At 43.0% G+C, this 22950-nt stretch overlaps 1 protein-coding gene across 1 annotated transcript in view; it reads right to left on the bottom strand.

Moving 5' to 3' along the window:
- The window catches only part of celf6 (CUGBP Elav-like family member 6), a 135749-nt gene that overhangs the window by 43869 nt on the left and 68930 nt on the right, over window positions 1-22950 (bottom strand). The window contains exon 3 of the mRNA XM_062388759.1: window positions 5514-5562. Within this exon, the coding sequence (XP_062244743.1) occupies window positions 5514-5562 (49 nt within the window). The remainder of the gene's footprint in view (window positions 1-5513; window positions 5563-22950) is intronic.

The following is a 22950-nucleotide window of genomic DNA, read 5'->3' as shown; positions in this document are numbered from 1 at the left end:
ATGAGATATTTGCATCATGAAGAGAAAAAAAAAAAACTATAATATCCACATCTTTGAATTAGTGAAGTTTTGCTGTGGTCACAAAACTGGCATTCCTAAAAGAATGGACTTAATCTCCCTTTACCAATAACTTGAGAATAATTTATCTACTGCAAGCCTCATTTAGTCACAGGAAACTTGTTTCCGTAAGGAAATAGTGCTGAAATCCATAAATTAATTGATTAATCATTTGTTTAACAAGCAATCACTTCCAAAACTAAATAATAGGGTAGTTATTATAGTAGTATGGAAACAATTATTTGCTTTAATGGTAATGAATGATAAAAATGACTGAAAGGTATGAATGGCTTTCCAAATAGAGTATACAGAAACTACATCAATAAAAATAAAGGCATTTATCTCAAAATAAAAAGTGGCTGATGTGTAACTGTGAGTCAACCTAAAAAATTGTGCTCCATCTTTTCTTAGAATGGGAATTGGTAAAGAGAAAGAATACCTGTTTCAGGGCTGGGTTAGCTATAATTCATGCTGTAATTATTATAGCATGAAAAAGCATGATTTTAAAACACCTTTTAAATCATACTTATTTAGAACAGATGCAAAAATGGATGACAATCATTTTATTATATACTCTTGATAACACCATGGCTTGATATATACTATTTATAAGGGTTACTGAATAATGAAACTGTCTTTTTTTTTTTCTTAAATGGTGTAATTGTTTTTATAAAAAAAATGCTCAAACTTGATGTATAATTCAGTGTTAATATGCAGGGTTCAGCTACAGTGTTAAAGCAGCTAATGTAGAAAGTGTAAAATAATGTAGTGAGATAATTGTAAAACAAGATTCATGACGTATGTTCAGCTCTACTTCTCAAACCCCAAGCATTCCCTTTGCCTTTACGCTTCAAATCCCAACGCTTAATAAGCCCCATTCTACATCGAACTCATGTTTAGTTCCTACCCAGCTAACAGAAGTAATTAGACCTCATCCCTGTAAAAATGCTGTGCAGCCACACGCTAAACCTTTCTGCTGCTGGTCCCAATCTGATGTATGCAAGTGGATTATCCCGTATAGTGAGGTGGTAAATGGAATAATCAGAGGAGAACAAATATTCAAATTGTCAGTGTATCAGGCACGATGAGGGGATACAGGCTTTGTGTTTGTAAATGCATTACTCATACGTCTAGAGCTATCACATCCATTTACCCAAGGGAGAAGGGGGGGGGGGGGGGGGGGTCTTTCAACCTTCTGGTATGCATGAACAAAACCTAACACAGAACTACTGAGGAAACATGTAAAAGAGTTCCTGTTGCGGCTTTTCTCAGGATTATTTAACAGGGCTTTTTTTCTACATTGGAAACTAGAGATGTTCTAATTCCAATACCAGCATTGGAATTGCCTCTGATACTCACGAAAATGTTCGCTCAGGCATCGGCATATATTTCTTTAACTAAATATAATCGTTTTATCTAAATGCACTGATATCGGATCTGTACTCTGTATCGACCGATATGCAAAGTCCAGGTGTTGGAATTGGTAATAGGAAAGAAGCAATTGTACCAAAAAATCCCTATTATGGAAACATCATCTCTAATGGCTAGGCTCATCAAAATGAGCTATTTAAATTAATATGCGGTAATGGTCTGTGTTAGACACCCCTGAATCCTTTTGTCGGTCCATGTGTATCTATGTCGCAGTGCGTGTCAGTGTATTTCCAACACACGCGTATCAATTGCTGCCAGGGTTCCTCTTAACTTTTCAGAGTTTTGCACCACCGAGTCCAGAGGCACGGAGGGATCTTTTGGCTTCATTTGCATGTAAAGTGAAGCGTGCACCTCTGTGGGCGTGAGGTGCCTCCAGACAGTCCCTCCCCTGTGGCCTGCCAGACTGAGCCAGCCAGCAGCCCTCACTCTTCCCTACCTGCTGGGGTGGGGCATGACAGCACAGTGCACAACATTACAAGGTCCTGTCAATCTCTCCACTGCCCGCCTGGGGTCAACCTTCTGAAGAGCAGCAGGTTGGCAAGGACAAACACGACCCATTCACAATGACTCCCCTCTGCCAGACAGACAAAAGGCATGGACAAGATATTAAAAAAGGCTCACACAGGGCGGCTGACTTTCAAATGCAGGGATTGCAATGCTGCTGGCACTGTATAAGTATCCAATAAAACAAAATAGGCGAGCTAATAAACAAGTAGACTAGCATAAGAAGTCTGGACAAATGCACTGTGAGTGGCACACTGTGAAGAAGGCGATGTTGATGGTGGTTGCTGGGCGTTTCAAGAGAGTGTTGAAACCATCTTATCAGAGTTAATAAAGGGAGAGGGTGTTGCGGGCTCACCCATCATCTCTCTTCTCATCAGTGTGGTCTCCAGTCTCTCAGCAGTCGCTAGAGGAGTGGGACCTGGCTCCAAGATTGTGTTTAGATAATGGCCATCTCCAATCATAGATAATCTGGCCCCATCTTTTCTTCACAGACACAGCGGCAGACAAGGTCAGGGGGAAAAAGATTCCTGGCGAGGCTAGGAGGAGATAGGGACGGGGCGGCTCTGAGATGATTTACTGCCGAGATTCACTCAGCTGCCTCCATCACCCTCCGTTAACTTTCTCATCCTGTCATCTCTACCACTCTCACTCTTTTTGTCTTCCATCTCTCACCCCTCTCGCATTCCTCCACGGGCCTTGTACAGAATCCCCACCTCTCTTTCTATCACTCGCTTCATCTCTTCCTTTGCACTGCAATACCAGTGAGGGAAAGACGGGGGGATAGAAGGATAGAAGGAAAACAACAGAGAAAAGGAGAGTATGACATGTCTTCTTTTCCTCTGTTCCCCTTGGATTGAGGCAGATTGCTTGAGTTTCAAGAGTATAAATAGTTGTTCTCTGTTCCTGCACTGACCACAGAGCCAGTGAGCAAAGGACCCATGACTCCATTGTGGCTCAGTATGTCTTAGTTGAATTCATTGTTTGATCGAACTGCTCAGAAACGAAGTGGTGCTGGAGCTCTTAAGATAAATACAGACATTGTGGGGAAGAGGTCAGTTGACTCAAGGAGCAAAAATAGATTTAAAGGCCGTTAAACACCCCTCCCATGCACCATTCTTTCTTGATAATCCAAGAAAAAAATAAAAATAAGCCATGAGTCATTCTGATAGACAGCCAGAGAATCAGCTCTGTAAGACACAATGGCTGCCGATTAGCAGGTTTTCTGTGGTGCCAGGCCCCCCTAGTCATTCTCTGAGCTCTGACCCTCACGTATCCCCAGGGAGAGGATGTCTCTCAGGGATCGTGAACAAAAGGAGGGCTACTGGAGTCTCCCAACAGAGTAATGGGCCCTAATGTCTTTGCTGGCATGTAATGGAGACCGCTTTACAAGTTCCCATGACAGATAATTGCTGACGTTGTAGTAGTGATAAATGTGAGGTGTAAATGTCCCAGTACAACCCTGGATTTGACCGTCCAGAATCCCCACTGGGATTGGTGCACCTGACTTCCTCATCGCTCCAAGGATGAATCCCTTTCAACTATCCCTCCTTAAGTCAGCCCTGGCTCGGCTGTCTATTTTCCTTTTAACCACAGGCCTTCATAGTAAATCTCATTTCAGTGTCAGCCGCGACGGTGGTTTACTTCCCAAGTCTGTCTGCTGACTTCCTGTTGCCATTAACGTTCAATATCTCTGTTGGGGTCTGTCTGCTTGGTCTTATTTCATTCTGTGCTTTGTCCTATCCTTTCCTCCCATATAGAAAGTTCATTTGACAGACAAGCAGGGGCTGTGCTTGCCTAAGAGCCCTCTGTATTTCATTCACACTGTCTGTTCATCTCCTTTCTCTTTCTACGAAAAAAAGAGTAGTAATTGATATTGGGACACATCCATCCTCCTCTCTTAAGCCCAGAGATCCAATTTATCTTGGTGAGAATGCCGATTGGCTCTCGCCCAGGCCTTGTCGGTCAGACTTTGCCTGTTTTCAGATGGCCGTTAATTAAAGTGCTGCCATGACAAAAAAAAGATCTACATCGGGGTGTGTGTGACAATAGAAATGGGCCATCTGATTCACACTTGACCACATAAATCAGCAAAGTGGCTCAGTCTAATCTGACCTAGGCAGTCTAAATCACCACTCTGAAATGCAAGCACTGGGCAGACACAGAGCGGTCCAATTAGATCCAATTCCAGCCATGTAAATCTTTGACTGGTTTAATCTGCATTAACCTCAGTGATGTTAGTCACAAATGGCTTCAGAATGATGTGGTAAATCACCATGCCAGTCAGACTAAAGATGGAGGGAGGAGGCAGCGCAAGAGCATCTGCACAGTGTCAAAGCAAAATCGCATAATTAATGTTATGACTGGTGCTTTTAAATGCACAGGATAACTTTCCAGTCTAATGTAACCAATTTAACTAATTTATACATATAAATAATGATACATATGTTAAAACTGTATTTCAATTGAATCGGACTAAAAGTCTTTCACCAAAAATCGAATAACCCTGAATCTTAATTAGTTCACTTTCAATTAAAATTTGAAATTGTACTGAGTTCAAGTTTTAATCTCAGTGTAATATTGTGATATTGAGCAGATAAGTAGGATTATTATCTTAAGGTTTTATTATATATTGTATATTATAGTTGATCCAAGTGTAATCCAAAAACAATTCCAAAAAGGAGGAAAAGGAAAATGACCTGCCCCTCAAATAACATCACGTGATACAAATCCGTTTTATGGGTTCCTTTCTTTTCACAAATCCCATAACAAATCAATTATATGAATATTTAATTGATACAAGATATAATAAATCATATTACTCAATAAACTATTACTGTTTTTTTACATAACAATCAGAAGCTAGATGTTTGGTAAGTTGAAAGGCCAATACTGTGGTAACATTGATCGACAGTCATTGATTTAAGAGTAGTGAAACCGGCTGTGCAAAAAGAAGCACAAAAAGCAGAAAGAAGTTTCAAACTCCTTAAATCATGACATGTCACACTTAGAAAGACTTGAACTGTCTCCTCCCTTTATTTAGAGACTAATACATGTATAAATGTATCTTTATAGTCCTTACATTGATATAAATTGATAGTATCTCCAGCATGATAGTCTGAGGTGTGTGTGTGTGTGTGTGTGTGTGTGTGTGTGTGTGTGTGTGTGTGTGTGTCTGTGCGCGCGCGCGCCACAGCCTCTACTGCAAGCAGACTTTACAATCACTCTGCGGAGATCCTTCGGCATTCGTGTCCATCCTCTCTCTCTCCATGTCTCTGTCTTGTCTTTGAACTGCTCCCAGTGACTGTGAACCTGAAACAGCCCCTCTGCTGGCACAGATGGGAAGTCAATAGAAGCAAGTGACCTATATTACAGGCTACTTTGCTAACTCCCAGTGTGTCTCCAGTGAGAGCAGAATGTTAAGGATTGCACGTGTGCTACTCAAGTGCATTCCTGTGTTTGCGTGCATGTGTTTGCGTGTTTTTGGGGGGGTGTGCAACAGAGACCAGGAGAAGGTTAATTACCTCCTCGTCCTTCGCTGTCGGCTGGCTTCACCTGGATGGGCCGGTTCATCTGGAGAGAGAAGGAGTAGAAGGGAAATACCTGGTTAGTACGCACCGATAGGAGCAACTGCTTCAATGTGTGAAGTGAGAAGAGAACAGGTGATACGTGGCAGTGTTCCTAGTGCTAGTGTTGTGAGTTTGTCGAGCTCTGTGGGCTTAACACAAAAATCAAACAGTGACAATGTCGTAAAAAAAGAGAAATATGTGCAGTGCTCCATGCCAGCGTGTTTAATTAATCCAGGGCACTGGCTCTAGAGATGCCTGAATTCCCCTCACAGTTCAGCAGAATTAGCACTTTTCAATGACGGAGCCACACTGGGTGTCAGATGGCACTTGGAGATTAATGCCATTACATCAGCCACTCCCAGCCCCACGGGGAAAGGTCCTTTCTGGCTGGCCCTTGCTCTTCCTGTCCCCTCCTGGCTCCAGACTCCCAGTCACCAGCGAACATTCTGCTCATCCTTGACCCACAGTAATTCCTCTTTCTCTGACTCCATCACTTCCACCTCTCTTGCCTCTCTATACACAGAATCTCTTTGGCAACTCACGACCAATGTCCCACTGGTGTGGTTAGCCAACCCCACCCTGCACCACCAAACAGCATATAGCTTTGAAACAGCTTGTGAAAGGTTAACAGTAGGGAATCGATAAACAACCTTTGAAGATCCATTTCATATTGAGGTGAAAGCAAAGAACCCTTTTAAAAACTGCCTGCCTTGAATACAACAAAAAATCTTTTTGCTCCCATGACAATGCTTTAAATTTTTTTTCTCACTTACCAGAGCGTTAATATGAAATCAGAAAAGACTAATTTTTGTACCTTATCTGAAACAGGTATGGTTTTCCATCTCACCTCTGTGAAATGAGTTTTAAGAGCGACCCTTGAAGAAGACCCTTGCTTATTGAGGCTAGCCACTTTTGTCATACTTGGCATTGTGGTCTTCTGGGTTCAGTGGGCATTGGGCCTATCTTTCTAACTAGGCCATGTGGACAGCTCCATCATGTGATTGCCAGTGAATGGCACACGGTACTGCCCACTCAGATCTGTCCGCTCCAGAAGCAAAGTGGGTGTTGGGCCCTCAGGCAACGCAGCACTTGACAGCAGTTGACATGAGCATGGACCATGGCCAAATATAGAACTAAGACTGGTGGACATGTATAGACAAGCGTATACATGGTGATACCCTGGGGACACAAAGTACTCAGCTGGCAATATGCTGTGACACTGGAACAAAGCTTTGAGAAATGACGGATGCATTACAAAGACAAGCACATGAAGCCGCACCGACACACAAACACACAGACAAACACACACACACACACACACACACTGATTCAGGGGAAATAGCATCCATACAATGGACCTGCAAATACATCTCCACACGTATATGCTAGCTGTAGTGTCTGAGGTAATAATACGTAAAAGCTTAGACAAATCAATCTACTGTTATTTGGTGCACAGCATTGACAGTGTGCAGATGCTAACTTACAAAATAAATCCTGTCAAATCACATCTTGCTTAACATAGTCTTCACGTTGCAATGTCGCAGGGTGCGTTGCTTTGTCAGAATGACCATCCTCCACATGCGCACAAATACAAAGGTCATATACTCAGTTTCTGCAGCTGTAAGTGTCAGATGAGATAAAGTAGCGCTGACAATGACGCTGACCTGCTGACGCACTGCCAGTCACTCTGAATAAACATCATCCATCAACACTAACAGCGCAACTCTGACATATTTGTCAATCCTTTAACTGTTATTACATTTAATTAAAAGGAAAGTAGAGGTGACTTACTTCTTTCAAGCCCAAACAAAAGGCTTGAAAGAGAAAATGTCCTTATGTTCTCAAGGGGGACCTTGATTCCAGATGTTTCTGCAGCTCTGTCTGGCTCACTGGCTCTGGGGGATGGAGTGAATATGGAGTCCTGTTGGGCTGTGTTTATAGTGTGAATCCAGACTTGAACCCGGTCTAATGATCTATCTGTTGATGACAGCCATCAATATTACACTGAATAGTATTTACACCTGAGTCTTGGGTAAAGTTCAGGTGCGGTGCAGCATTGATGTATGTTGCTGTGTGGTAGAGCATATTAAGGTCAGTTGGAGCATTCTAAGCAGTAAGTTAAGATGCTGTGCCTACACACATTACAAAAGTGTGTAATTGTGTGTGTTTGTGTGTGTTTGAGTGCAGCAGCTCCGGTCGGGGGCAGAATTTGTCTCGCATAAGAGGTTTAGGGTAGTCCCAAGATCCCTGCCCAGTGATCAGTCAACATCCAGGTCTTATTGCCAGTGATTGGTCAGGAGGCTTCATTAGTAGCCCCTGAGCCACTGCAGCAGCTAGAGTCATTAGACAACCCAAAAGTACACTTGGGGTTGCCAAGCAACCGAGCGGAGCTGACCGGCAGGCAGACGAGGTGAGCTGGCCGTCGGTCTGTGGGCTGTTGCACCAATTGGCACTCATTTCTTTCTTGTCCTTTTTTTCTTTTCTTGGTCCAAAGAGGTCAGAGTGAGAAGGGAGGAAGAAAAAAGATTTCTCAACTCCCAACTCCTGGCATGTCCCACTTTCATGTCCCTTTTTCAGTGACTGTGACAATGAGCTTTCAGTCGAGTCTGCTGTAACTTTTGCTCCATCTTCCTGCCAAATTATGAAGTTCAGCTCGTGGCCAGACTTCGGAGCTGTGAGTGGCGCACCTACCCATATGGCAGCAGTTATGTCGTCTGCTGCTCTGAGCTACTTTTATTGTGTGCTCTTTATATATTCTCTTGCGCTAACGGAGGGAATGTTTTTTACTCAAGTTTATTGCAAAGGAATCTTGATGTTGACTTTACTTGTACTACTTTACTCTCTCTCTCTCACTCTCTCTCTCACACACACACACACAGAGGCACAAAAAGTCTTGGGGCTCAATAACAGCAGGTGGCTTAGGTGACATTTTAATCCCTTATTACTGAGTGCAGGATTAGCCAACAGATCAAGGCAGAGTTAATTATATGAATTCATCAGAGGCTGGGCGAAGAGGCATCCCACTCTCCCCTAAGGCCAGGACCCACCCCCACCACAGCCACCACCTACCCTTTGCACAGACGTACATGCAGACACATCGAACGAGAGGGCAAGTGACATTCGGTCTGTCGGAGAAGCTACTTCCTTATTAGCATCGGAGCAGCAGAAAGCTAAGATAGCACATACAGTGGAGCCTCAAGAGATGCTGTGAGACAAATGACATCCACTACCTGTCCGTCGGGCCACAGCGGAATGAACTGCATAGACATCGGCGAGGAAGACTACATGCTTTTTCATCCTGTAGACGTGTGGCTGCCGAGGCTGAAAGGAGTTCAACACCACCCCCCCATCTTGCTTTATCTTTGTCTCTCTCTGCCCCTTTGGCCTCCAAAACCAATATGCTTCCCACCACAGCCCCTTAATGGGTTGATCAATGCTGACAAATAGGCAGCTCATGCTGTCTTGCCTAGGCTCTCTCAGCTCTGTGCCTGTGTGCTGCTGCACTTAGAGAGGCCATCTCTCTTTCTCCTCAGCTCTCCCCTTTTTCTATCTTTCTTTTTCTTTCCCTCACTTTTTTCCCCTCCTTCTATTTCCCCCTCTTTCATGCTCTACTTCCTTTATGTCTATACATTCATTTTTTCTTTGTTCTAATCTCCAGGGGTGAATCAATATTTCTCATTCTGTTATGATGAATAAAAGTCAGCTGAAGTCACGGACGAGTGGAGAACCAACAGTGTGGAAGAAAGAAACTTGCTCACAATTTCCAGCAAAGGACTTGTAAGTTTCAGAGCATTTAGCTGCGTTTGTGCGTTTTGTTTGTGCATGCTTTTGTTTGTGAGTGTGAGTGTGAGTGCATGCCTGCGTGCGTGCGTGCGTGCGTGCGTCTGTGTGTGTGTGTTCATGCATTCAAGTCCATATGTCTTTTGCCAGTGCATCTGATTGATAATAGTGCAGTGGAGGGGAAGAAAGACCAGGACACTTCTGGCCTTTGACCGCGTTTGACCATGCTGTGTAAATGTCACTGCTCACAAAGCAAGCAAGGAGAAATACTATCTATCAGAGCCTATAAATACAGAAAACTGTTCCCTCACAAGCACGACTGAGGGTGAGCACTGATACTCTTACCCCACTTTCACTGTAACTCTAATACTTTCTTGCTAGATGACTAGCATCCTGTGCAAAGATGAACTTCCTTCCAAAATCTGAATTGAGGAATAGATTACATAATAAATCAATTCAGTTCTGATCTGTAGATTTATAACATGTATCTCAGTTGGTAAGTTCTATTTAGTCTGCATGTGATCATCCAAATTTAGGATTATAACCTTTTGCTTGTTAGTAAAATTACACAAAATCAACAGATTACCATGACATTTGGGGGAAGGATGCGGCATGGGTCAGGAAAGAACCTGGTTGGATATAGAATTTTTTTTCATTCCATTAAACAAAGTGAGAAGAGGTGTTTTCAACATCCCAGATTTTCCATGGAATAATTCATGAATGTTGATTAGACATATTTAGAGGACTACTACTTATGAATGTGTGAAATTGGGGCCGTTCGATTGAATTGAAGGGGATTGTTGGGCCTTTTGTTGTTCTGGGTGCCATTCTTTTTATTTCATATTTTCCTTGTTTGGTAACATGAGCACAAACACACACAAACTCCTTTAAATGCTGCACAATAAATGTCAAGTCACTCAGAAAAACAGCCAAAGGAATAAGAAATAAAAATTGTAGGAACGCACACACACACATATTTATGAATTTGCAATGATCCCTGTAAGTGTCGTGTCATGTGCACTTGATGCACATTGAAGGCGTATCCGGGCGCACCTGCTATTTTTGTTCTTCAGTGAGCATCCACGCAGGGTGAAGGGGGGTATTAATAGGAGGCTCTGGTGATGAATCATTACCTTCTCAGCCAGTCACATTACTCATCTTGTAACTTTTAAACAGCTGTGCCAATCACAGTGACACATGAAGAATATGGCTCATGAAAAGAGGGGAAGAGTCTAGACCAGTTTGTCTAAATAGGAAAATATTCTTGCCCGGGTAAATGCAGAGGCAAACGCACAAATATACAGTGTCTTACGACAAACAGGGCTCTAAAGCCAAACAAAATCACCAATTTTGTTCTTACAATAAAGCATGGTTTTCTTGGGAAAGAGGTGTTTTGAATTTCTACAGTGAAACTCTCTCATTGTCTGATTTAGTTTTTTTAATTGAGGAAGTTAATGAAGTTAAACTAATTTAGTTCTGGCTTCATCCAAACAACAAATGTGCTATTCTGCCAAAACTGTGATTGAGCATAAGTCTCTTTTGAGCCCCGCAAAAACTGACAATTCCCTAAAATAAAAACTAGTACTCACATGACTTTCTCCGGAGAATTGTGGAAAAGTCGCCAAATTCAAAATTGAACTGAAACACTTACGCAAACATTTCTGTTTATCCACAGATACAGATCAACCTCTATTGTGATTTCAGAAAATTGGGAATTTAATGCAGGTTTCAAAATGCTTTGATTAAGAGGGTAATGCTACACTCAGCTCTTCCCTTATTGTAAGAATCATTTTTTATATGGATGAAGAGAGAAGATATTTTATATACTGGACTTAGTGGTTGTGAATCAATTCTGTTATGGTTTGCAAATAGTGAACATTTAAGTGATACCTATGTGCATTTGACAGTTGTATTTGAAGCTCTAACAGTGAAATTATACAAACAAATGAGTGATGAAGAAACAAGATAATTATTTCCTCTTTGCAGTTATTTCATCTGACTTCCTCTCGTTTCATCCCACACATCAAATACCGTTTGGTTTTTCCAAGTCGTCGGGTACTATTCTGTTGATAAGCCATCTATTGTTTGATGCCTCTCATTATCATTCTGTAGTTTCGCCGTCATCGAATTCATTGGAGCTGTTGATGCCATTTACAGCTTTTTAAGTGCTATAAAAGATATTTAATGCACACTGACTTTTCTTGAAGAGCCAATAAAGTCTGAAACAGGGGAACCTCATTCCTAAAGGAGATGTTCAGAGAGAGCCTGACCTTTACCCATTACAGAATCACAATACATGTAAATGCCCTGACCTCTGTGAAGTGTCTCTAGAGGTTTAGGAAGCATTTGAATGGATTTGGCATTTCTGTCAATACTAACTAAGAGCGTGTGTATTAACAGAGTGCTTTCAGTTTATGTCATACTTAACCCACTGAAAGGAGAATAGTAAATACATACAAGACAAAATGTCTCGCTTGCAATGATATATTGTTTAGGTGATGTTATCTCTTATTTAATTTGAATAAAGGGGATTTTTCATTTTTTTTATACAATTATCGTACAATGATCCTGCTGGCGAGACCCAGAGATCCTGCCAGCCTGTGCTTTACCAGCCCATCACCAATCGCTCACATGTCAGGACATGCCTCATTTCTGTACAGAAAAAAAAACAGGTCCAGAGCAGCGCAGCGGGAACGAGTCTTTCTCTTAAATTGGTGTGCAAGTTCACAGCGGCTTTCCTGTGAGGCCAGCGAGTTGGGAGAGGTCGAGCCTGCCCCGTGTGTTGGGAGGAGACGGGTTATAGTCGGAGTGATCATACACTTGCCTGTCTCCCTTGAAAACACAGGGAGGAGGGCTGTGTCTGTCTCGCTGCGAGGAGGAGAAGAGGGAGAAGGGGTGCTGACAGCTCCGCAGAGGGTGGCTGGCGGTGAAACGCTGCCTATTTTTAGCTCTGAACCCAAGCTCCTATTTAAAGACCAGGTACTTTGGGTCGGGTCGGAAAGGGGAGGCGGGTAGCAGTGGCAAAAAAATTGTCTTATACGGCTGGAACAGTATTACCTGGGCTGATGCTGCAGTTTGTCGAAGATCATCTCTGTGCTTGTGTTTTGTCTCTGGATTCTCTGTTCCATTTTGTTCTTTTAATCATTGGGTTTTAATTTATCTTTGTAAATCTATGTTTTAGTCTCTGAACTGGTCCGTGTCACCCAGCCCTGTCTAGTCTGGTCCAACCCAACCTTGTCTTGGGGACCTCTCCACAGCCTACATTCATAATAGCCCAATCCCCCCTCCTATTTTTATTCTTACTCCACCGGCGCCCAGCAGGACTCCTCTTGAGGTGGGACAGTTTCAGACAGAGAGTGGATGAGGAATCGAGCCATCATGTTATCCTCTGCTCCATAAAGCCTCTGTTCTTCCTCTGAGTGTAGATGGATTGCTGTGCAGATCACTGCAACCAATGGGCAGCACACTACATTACATTTATTGCTCCCCCCACTCCCTCTTCCCCCCTCCCCATCGCCCTCCCTCTTCTTCCCTTGGATATGGGGTGGATGGAAAGAAGGGCAGGGGGAGTCGGGGATGGAGGTGCATCGGGGGAAGGAGGGGGTGACGATTCGACACAGTGAGACAAGACTAACAAATTAGTCAAAGTGACAGGGTGTTTTATGAGGTCTGCTCTTGTGAGGCGACTGCTGCTCTCCCCTCTTTCTCTGTCTCTCTCTCTCTTGCTCTGGGGCCGCAGGGACACCATACCAGGGCGGTGTGTGAGTGTGTGTGTGTGGTACATATTTGTGCATTTGAAATTGAGAGAAAAGCAGCAAAGGAAGTGGTGGGATATGGAAGGAGCAGCAAGCAATAGTAAGTTAGAGGAATAGAGTAGGAAGATATAATGAATACAGGAGGAGAGGCGCAGAGATCAAGAAAAAAGGCGGCAGAGTTTCAGCTTCGCTTTAAGTTTTCCTTTTCATTTCTCAAGCTATGATATAACAGCCACTCTTACGCATAAAGTTATCTTCAGTCTTAACATATTGAAGAGGGATATTGAAGTATTTATGAAGTACTTAATTATCTTTTCATGTAGAGCCTGTAAAGTACATTAATGTCCCCATGCATCTATGAAATAAGTGCACTTACTGTCCAGCATTTATTATCTATAACTTTGTGAAGTGATATTCAAACTGTCATGTAAACTCTTTTATAACTGGAGATTTTGGATGAGAAACTGTGAACTTGAAGATCTTTTCAAAAGCAAAACAATCCAAGTTAATAATAATGGACACAGTTCGCATAGAGGATAAAATGTCCACACTCGAGCCCTACACACAAACAAAACCCTAGAATGGGAATAGCAGCGAATAACCTGGTACCTCCCCGGGAGCATCTATCACTCCGCGCAGCCACAGTACAAATGTTTCTGAGTCGGGCCAGAAAAACAGCCAGAGTGGCTCACAGTACAAAGAGGAGTGGGAGAATAATAATAAGTGGAAGGTAATGACATGCCATGCATCTATCAGATTTATGAGAGTCTATGTCCTGCTCCGCTCCTCTCAAACACCCGCCGGCCGGGTCTGCGCCGCAGCCAGTACACACCACAGCGCTGGTGAGAGGAGTCAGAGGTGAGCAATCATAGAGCACAGAGCAAAGGCGAGAATGGAGCTGGACTCGCTCTGCTGTGGACAATGACAACATCCAGCAATCGGTGCTCTGAAGGCCCAGAGCACACACACATACACACTGACAAACAAACCAAAATGGCCTGCACAAATACAAAAGGAAACCCTGGAAAGTAAATATGGAACAGGTATAGAGTAGTATTTAAAGAAATTGCACACATGTAGCTCTACATTAAAATAAGATTTAAATAGTTGATATTAATTTGTGGCGGCCACTGTTAATGTTGTGGTGGTCAATCAATCGATCAATTTTATTTGTATAGTCCATATTCACAAATCACAATTTATCTCACAAGGCTTTAACAAGTTGTGACATCCTCTGTCCTTAACCCTCAACAAGAGTAAGTTGATGCCACGTGTAATGGAGAATATAAGAAAGATATGAGTATTTGCTGCATTGATTAGAATAAACAGTTTGTGGCATAATGGAAGGTAAATTAATTGACGGATTATTGTCAGTAATGGTCGAGTATCTGAGTCGAAATATTGGATATCAAGCAGTCTTGATGTAATCATAGTCCATGGTCAGCAGCCATCATGACAATAACTGTTGATGGCAACAAAAAAATCAGGGTATGGGAAACATTGAGAGGTGTGAAAATATGTTCGGTTCATTATGAAACTGTAACGGGTTAGGGGACGTCGGCTGAAGAGGTGGTCCTTCAATGTGGCCCAGAACTCACTTGTGTTCAGACAGCAAAAATGCATTCACATCCGCACTTAGAGCTGTCCACTTCTGACCTGATCAAAATGTTTTTCAAGGCTTGAACTGTGATACAAATTCAGTTGTTTGTTGCTGTCGTTTTTGCGATGTACGTATGGAGAAGTGTAGTTGTGGTGCTGCCACCAGAAAGTCTAAGAGTCAAATCAAATCATCAGTCCGAACCCGCTCAGTCAACTAGGATTCTTCAAGTTGAACCTTTATTTTTATTAGTAGCTGCAGAGTGAGTGCTCTTTAACAATGCTCTCTGGGGTAAAATCATTCCACTACGTCAAGTTGGCTTGACCACTTGGTCAAACAATCTATGACCCGGATCCAGGGTGAGTCTGAAGGAGAGCAGTCTTTGGCTTCCATTTGATATTCAGTGTCAGCAAATATTGTGCACATTTCCAAACCGTTTTCAGCGCAGTAGCGCACTTAAGCTTTGAGGGATGACTTGGCTTGATTACTATAATATGTTAACCAAGCTGTCGCTCTAAACATTCTGCTACCACATTTAGCAGTCTAATAAAGTGTTGCTTGAAAGTCTATTCTCTACATGAATCGATAATTGATAATATGCATATGGTGAACAGATTGTTTTTGTCTTTTACTAGATGGTTAAATTGCCTTGTTTAAAGTTTTAACATTTGTTGGGTCAGGGAAGTGGATGAGTTTGTTTTTGATTGGACTCACTAATAAAAAGCCACAGTATGAAGAGAAACAATATTTGTTATACAATTTAAATTTTCAAGAACAACAGTCATTGTAAGACTTAACAAAATTAAGTACTTAATTTGCTAGATATCACAATCATCATTTTCACATTACCATGAACACTCTGACACTGCAGATATTAATGTAATCTAATTGATGATCTTGTTGCACATGGACCCACAAATAAATGAATACTGATTTTAATAGGTTCGGGGTGAGATCTCAGGGCGTAGACCGACTGCTGATAATATGAGACACATATAACAAAATGTTTCATGCATGTGACTACACATACAAAAGAACAATAGATCACATACACACACACAAACACACACACAGGCCGCTGATAGTAATAAAAGGCACAACCATGAAAATGCTCATCAAACACACTCAAAAACACACAACCATAGTTAAATGGTTTCATAAATAGACACAGCAGAATGAACACGGAAATAAAATAATAATAATGATAATAAAACAGAAGATGTATTGTTGTAATGAGCATCAGAGGACTGTTATTATACACAGACACATGTGGATGACCAAGTAAATGCATACACACTAATACATACTTACTCACTTGCACACACATTCATGCACACATACACACACTCACAAGCTCAGATGCTTGCACCGAGATGCCTTTAGACACATAGCAGCAGTAACACACACACACACATACGCACACACGCAACCCTGCAAGTGTGTTCCAAGACACCATTAGCACAGAAGGCTGTTTGTGAAAATGATCACATCAATCGAAGTGATAGATAAAAGACTGGGAGCAATTGATAAAGTGCCACAATTATTTGGAAGATGAATGGCTGAATTTGCTTTTGAAATTGGACTGGATCTCAGTGCAATGGAACAGAACTCATCATCATCAATGAGTCTGCCATTAGATTGCTTTCTGTCACAACCCAATATCAACCCGGACAATTGGATCCATCTGCCGAATGGAATCAAATACACCTACTCACACGACATCAGTTGATGTATAGTGACCATGTGTGCTACATATTACATTGCAAATACACAATACATCACTGTATGTATGTTGTGTTGCGTGTGCCTTGGCATAGTGTTTTCTGTCACAGCACATGAGTATGCTCAATAGAATTGATTTGAGATACATTAAGGAAACACAAGTAGGACACCCAATGATGGCTAGCGATGCAAGGAGCAAAAAAAACAGAAAAAAAAAACAGAACACAACTACAAATGAACCCATCAGTTTATCTAATGTGTGTGAGATGATTGTAAAGGCATGTTTTAGTGTGAGTAGCCTGAGATAGATGTGCAGTTAAAGGTGGGCTGTAACAAGAGGAATCATTATCTCACACCACGCCGATTCCAGGAAATTCTTCTTTTATTATTATTATTTAAAGAATAGTTGTAACTAATAAAACTTGCACTATCGTAGCACATCATTTATTTAAGCCTATAATTCCTTTGGCTTTCGCAGTTATACGCCTCATAATGATGCATTGGTTAACACGGCCTGAATATTTGAGCCACATAAAAATGGTAATAGATTAAACCAGGGGAGTGTATGGGGCTGCAGTGTGTGTGTGAGCGTAGCTATCAGTAAAGAAGTATTACTGCAGCTTATACAGGCCTTAGCATACAGAGGCGAGGATGTCTCTGAAAGCACTGTATCTTCCCTGCATACACATGCACAGAGCATCAGAAGAGAGACAGACACCACAGGGGGTCGTAGGGAAACACACTAACTAATGCATTGTGCTCGGGGGGAGGCGACAGGGGTCTGACGATACACAGGAAATGTGTAAATAGGCTGCTGTTAAGGAAGAGGAAGGCTGAAGGATTGTTTACAGCCACAGATGTGCCCAGAGAAAAACATCTATACACCTCAAATCATCAGTCAGTCACCTTTTCCATCTTCTTTATTTGCAGTATCAATGGCAAATAGGGTGTCTAATTCACAGGCATTACAAGTTATATACACTTCTGATTCTACCTGAAAATCTGTGCGATGAAACATCGTGTGTACTCTATAACTGTGCACTATATAATGTATTGTTGCTCCATAATGTCCCACTTACAAAGAATGTTATGTTCTGTCTATCTGGTATATAGCTGTAAGGTACAGGCTGACAATGTCTGTCTAAATCAGTGACAGGCAAAGTTAACTGAAATGCAGTTTAAAATTTTTCCACCACAGACACACACAAATATAAAAACCCACACTGTTCCCGACATTTGCAATAAAATGAGCTTCTTTCTGCTTGTCTGTGAGGGAGTATGTGTACATTGCTTCTGTATATACCATTTTCTTTACTCTCATCATCTCTGTCAACCTCAGAGTGTGTGCCATCGCACAAACACATGAACATGCACACACACACAAACACGCACACACATTCACACAACTTGTTTCAGTATCCTGAGGGTGACTCTCATTGTCATAATGCATTCCCTTAACCCTTAACCTAACCCAAACAAAAACCTACCTTTAAACCTCCATTTGTGACCCCATGTTGATATGAGTCCCCGTTGGCTGGTGTGTATTCAGGTTGAAGTCCCCATAGGGAGATGAAAAAACATGCCCACAGTCTCTCTCTCTCTCTCTCTTTCTCAGTCATACATGAACACACACAGACATACATATGTGTATTCATGCATGTGCGTATGCATGCACTTGAAGCTTCACACACATTTACACACACTGTTTCTGTGCGGTAAGTGTCTGGGGGAGCTCTGCGGGGACCTGTGCTGTCAGAGAGCAGACCACAGAGTGTCCCTGGTCCCTGCTCCACCTGCTGTGACAGCTAATTAGGCCTGGCTACAAAGACTGTCCTGTCTGGGTGCTGGAGTGGGAGCCGGGGCATGGAATAGCAGGGCACGGCATTGGATGGCATGAGGATAGTGTGGCCAGCTGAAAAGGTGCCCTGCCATGTTGTCCAGGGACACGCTCAACCCGGGATCACCCCAAGACCACAGCGGTGAGTTCTCGTCTCCCTAAGGCTCCCCCTTCAGTCATTAATTACGCTCTCACACTTCTATTAGTCCTCCATTTAGGCTAATCAACAAGCCAGGCCCTCCACTGACATCATTAGCTCTCATAACAAGCAGCTGTATTTGGGGAGGGGCCCTTCAGAGCCGTTTGTGAACATTAACCCTTCCTCAGCAGTAATGAGCCGTCCTTATCTCGTGCTGCCCCTCAGGGCCTTTTGTCGTGCTCCTGTTGTCCAACACCCCCCAGCCTGTTCTTCTTGTGTGGTTGTCATTAGGAGACAGTAGCAGTTACAGCGCCAAAGCTGTGGTCGCTACAGGCAGACAAGGAAGCCTAAATAGCATGGCAGGAAGTTAACACAGCGAGGGGGGGTGCAATGTATTTTTGGGAGGGCTGGGGATCAAAGATGCTGAGGAAATGGGATGAGACAGGGCAGCCTGAGCCCTTTGGGTGTGTGTGTGTTTCTGTGTGCGACTCAAATTAGATATGAGGAGGGGAAGGAAACACAGGTTAGAGATGGTGTCAGTGAGCTCAGCCGTTTGCCAGGACCAGCAGGGAGCATGGGAAGAAGGAGAAGCCCCCTGAGCGACTGCCCAACCTCCTGAGGTTGGGCAGTAATATAACAAAAAACACTCACACTTGGGTAAATACCAGACAGAGCTAAATATTTGCTAGTTGTCCTCGAGGAATACACGTGTCCAACTCCTCAATGTGTGTTTTGACTTTGTGATTGTCACACTCACACCCATCCATATGTGAACACATCGTAAACCACACGTCATAACTTCAATGTGTGACTTTTGTGTTAGTGTTATCAAGCTGCTATCAGTCATCCTCCTTCTAGTGCCATCTTTCACATATATTCAAATCCCAACACAAGTCAAACTCATGTTATCTAACATGTGAATGTGTGTGTGTAGTTGACGCCACCTCCCTTACATATGTATGTTTACCAATATGTGACTCATAAGTCAGGCAAGACCCACAAATATGTGCACGGGTGTGAAAGCAGAAGATATCGTAGGCCCTGTTTACCTTGCATACTCGAGCACATACCAAACAAATCATCTAAATTTACCTTCAAGCTTAGCTGTGAAGTCTCCCTTTTGTTTGTCTTGTCTAACAGTGTGTTCACACAAATATATTTAAAGTTATTGGCAGTTACTGGCCTCTCATGAATCTGCCGTTCTGAGGGTGTGAGCATCCACTGCCCCAACTGGACGGCTGCTGTTGGCTCTTGACTGACTGGTGCTCCAACTGCGTCAGAGGACATAAAGCATAAAGTTGAGCTTTTTAAAGTTTTCCCTGTAGTACGGCTGAGTAACTTTCAGTCTGTGGAACTCAGCGTTGGGTAAAACGCTGCAAAGTCAGTGCTCGTTAAGGAATAGCTGTCCCAAATCAAAGTGCGAACCGCCCTAATGCCTGGTTTTCTGTAACTACTGCAGCTTGTATGAAAGCCAGGGACATTGTCAGTCTCAATGGCAATTAGGATGTTGTGGTCAAAGTTGTAACTTTCCAGCTCATCAAAAATATTTAAAACGACAGAGAGCATAACAAGATATCTCGATGTCATGTGGGTGAGTTTTTGGCGAGGCAGAGGCGGATTTAAACGCAATTGCACACGCATTAGCGGCAGGGAAATAGGAAGCAAGGCAAACTCTTGCAGTTCCCTCCATGTGCTTGGCAAGCAGCTGTTATTAGAATGGATGGGGCCTCGTGTTTGAATACTTCATCCATTGTTTAATACATCCATAGTAGCTAATCACCCGTGGAGTAGAGAGCAAAGACCTTAGCTATCGTAGCCAGCGTTACGAACCAAAGAGCACATTCCATAATTTACAAGATGAGAACCGTGGAGCACCGATGAAAATAAGCAGAAAGGGTTAGAAAAGTACAACAAAGCCAGAAAAAACTTCATAAGCTCATGTGCGTGGCTGCACATTGAGTCTGAAGGCACAATCCTAGCCAATTACTTCATCCCAAAAGCTTTCCTCACGGCAATGGTCAGCCCCGTCGGTTCTTTACTTATTAATCCCAGGCAGGCCTGCTGTATGGTTTCCTGATTGAGTGTTCATGATGAAAAATGTATGTTGTCGGATTTTCAACCTCTGTCTCGCTCACCTTCCTTGTTACCATTGCTGACCAGTAACTGGGTTTTCCAGTCTCCTAAACTGTAATTTAGAGGGGCATGCATGGGCTGCTGCTCTCTGAGGGCTGTTGAGGTTGAACTGTTTGAAACAAGGCTTGAATGTGGTTGTTCTTCGATGCTTTGAAAGCCATAAGTTGCAGTGCAATTTTGAGGTGCTAGAGACAATTAACATGTGCTATAGACAAACAAAGACTGCTTGTCTATACAAAGGCAGAAGAAAGAAACCGAAATACATTAGCTAGGTTTGTTTGTTTTGTGAGTCATTTGTTGGTTAAATTTTCTCATTTGCAAATCCCCAACAAACAACCATATGCGCACATTCAATCATGCCTGCACACATGTAATTTGTGTCAAGAGAGGTTTGGTATGAAAGGGGTTAACACACTATTTTCTACCTCTTATCTGTGCTTGTAAAAGGATAAGGAGAGGAAAAGTGAGAGAGAGCGCGGGAGCGAGAAAAATGCCATTTGGGGGGAGAGCCAAGTGGGTCTGCTAAACGAGTGGAGTCTTATGCAAATACATGCTAATTTATGCGCACAAGGCAGTGGCAGCGCCCGAGGCTGCTTTGATTGGCAGTTGCAGGTCTGTGTGTGCTGAGGAGGGACGCTTGGCTCCGGGTGCTTCTGTAAAGTTGGGCACGGCTGCCTCTCCATGTTCTACATGCTCTGGATCCACCGACTGCACACGTCTGTAGACTAACCACACCACCGGATGAGTCCCAGCAACCACCAGGGCTCCCATCCAAAATACTCTCCACACACCAAGAGCAAAGCTCAGCCAGCTCCAATTCCTCGATGGCTGGAAGCAGCCAGGGCATCATTATAAAATCAATGCCCCAGCTTCATAGTGTGTATGTGTGTGTGAGGGGAAGGGGCAGCATTATGGGCTTGTTTGTGTTGATTCTAGGGGGTGTTTCTGAGTGGCAGAGCAGCAGAGGCGCCGATTCAATGCTCTCCACGCTCACTAATGGGCTGACAGAGAGGCTCTAGGTCAGGGCCTCCCATTACTTCAGGAGGGAAACTCGCTAAATGAATAGGAACCCGCACCTAGCCACTACCCAGAGGAAATATAAATGCCATTTGTTTCTGTGGCATGGTGTTGTCATCCAGAGCTGTGGTACATCTTGATAATGTAAACATAAATTCCTGAATAAGGTGATGCCAGAGTAATTGGGTGGCTGCTATTTATCATTTTTTTGGCAGTTTTTTTATTTATTTTTTATTTGCAAGGCAGGAGGAGGAAAAACAAATTTAGCCTAGTGAGCATGAAGCCATTACTCTGTCTATTACTCATTCATACAGGCCCCTAGGCCAATAGAAAAACACTGGGAAATCACTAACATAAAATAGAATATATTGCCTAAAAATATTGTGCATTTTACACTACGTTATAAATATACTCTGCTGTGATGAGGTTTCTTGGAATGAAACAATGGAGACATTTCATTTTTGTTCACTCCTCTATAATAATATACAGTATATGCGTGATTGTACACAAGCATATGTGTTGTTAACATCTCATTCTAACACAAAACCATCCTTTGTACGCACAATACTGACCCCACCCCACCCTCACCCCCCCAGCTTTAACAGGTGCCAAAGCAGAGTGGGCATTTTCAAGGTCTGCAATTATACCCTCTGCAGAGTGTAGGCAGCAAAATTACTTGGTTGGCACCCCCAGCACCCCAATCTCACACTCGATGCACACCCCATCTCAATGGAAAATAAGGCAAAACAATTTAGACAGATCTGGAACAAACACAGCCAAACCTTTTGTTTGTCACACCTGGGGATCACAAATGGATTCTCGTCATACAGTAGATTGGAAATTTATGCTTATTTACTCTCTCATCGCTCTCTTTCCAAAATAACGCGGTCATTTTGCCAGCCATGAAGTGGTCCCCGCATCTGCCCGTGTTGTCTTCCCTCAACTAATCTCCCCTCTCCAGCTTTTGATGACACCAGAGACATGATGTGATGTTCCCTCATCACCCGTCACATGCTGCCCAGCGTAGGCTTTTTGAAATGGCACTCGTTCCTTGTGCATATTTCACCCTCCACCCCCGCTCGTCACTGTAGAGGCAATGAATAATACATCTTTTATTATATTATTGCAAGAGATTTGTAACACTTGAAACAGAATGCAATATGCAGTTTATCTCCATGCATGGCGAACACAAGGTGCTTCCGTGGCGTCTGTCTGTGTCACCAGGCGAGACGGGAGGAAAAGAGGAGAACAGAGGAAACAAGCTCGTGTGACTACTGACAGTCCATCAGCCTCCCGCAGCAATTATTCTCCCGGCTGAGGGGTTGGAGGCTGGTGACGGCCTTTGTGCGTGTCTACACTCAAACAAAGGACATGCCATTTTTAATGTGTCTATGTGCTCTGCATGTGTCACT

The sequence above is a fragment of the Platichthys flesus genome, chromosome 1 (assembly GCF_949316205.1).
Source record: "Platichthys flesus chromosome 1, fPlaFle2.1, whole genome shotgun sequence".
In the NCBI taxonomy this organism is placed as follows: Eukaryota; Metazoa; Chordata; class Actinopteri; order Pleuronectiformes; family Pleuronectidae; genus Platichthys; species Platichthys flesus.
This window is presented reverse-complemented; position numbering and strand designations above follow the sequence as displayed.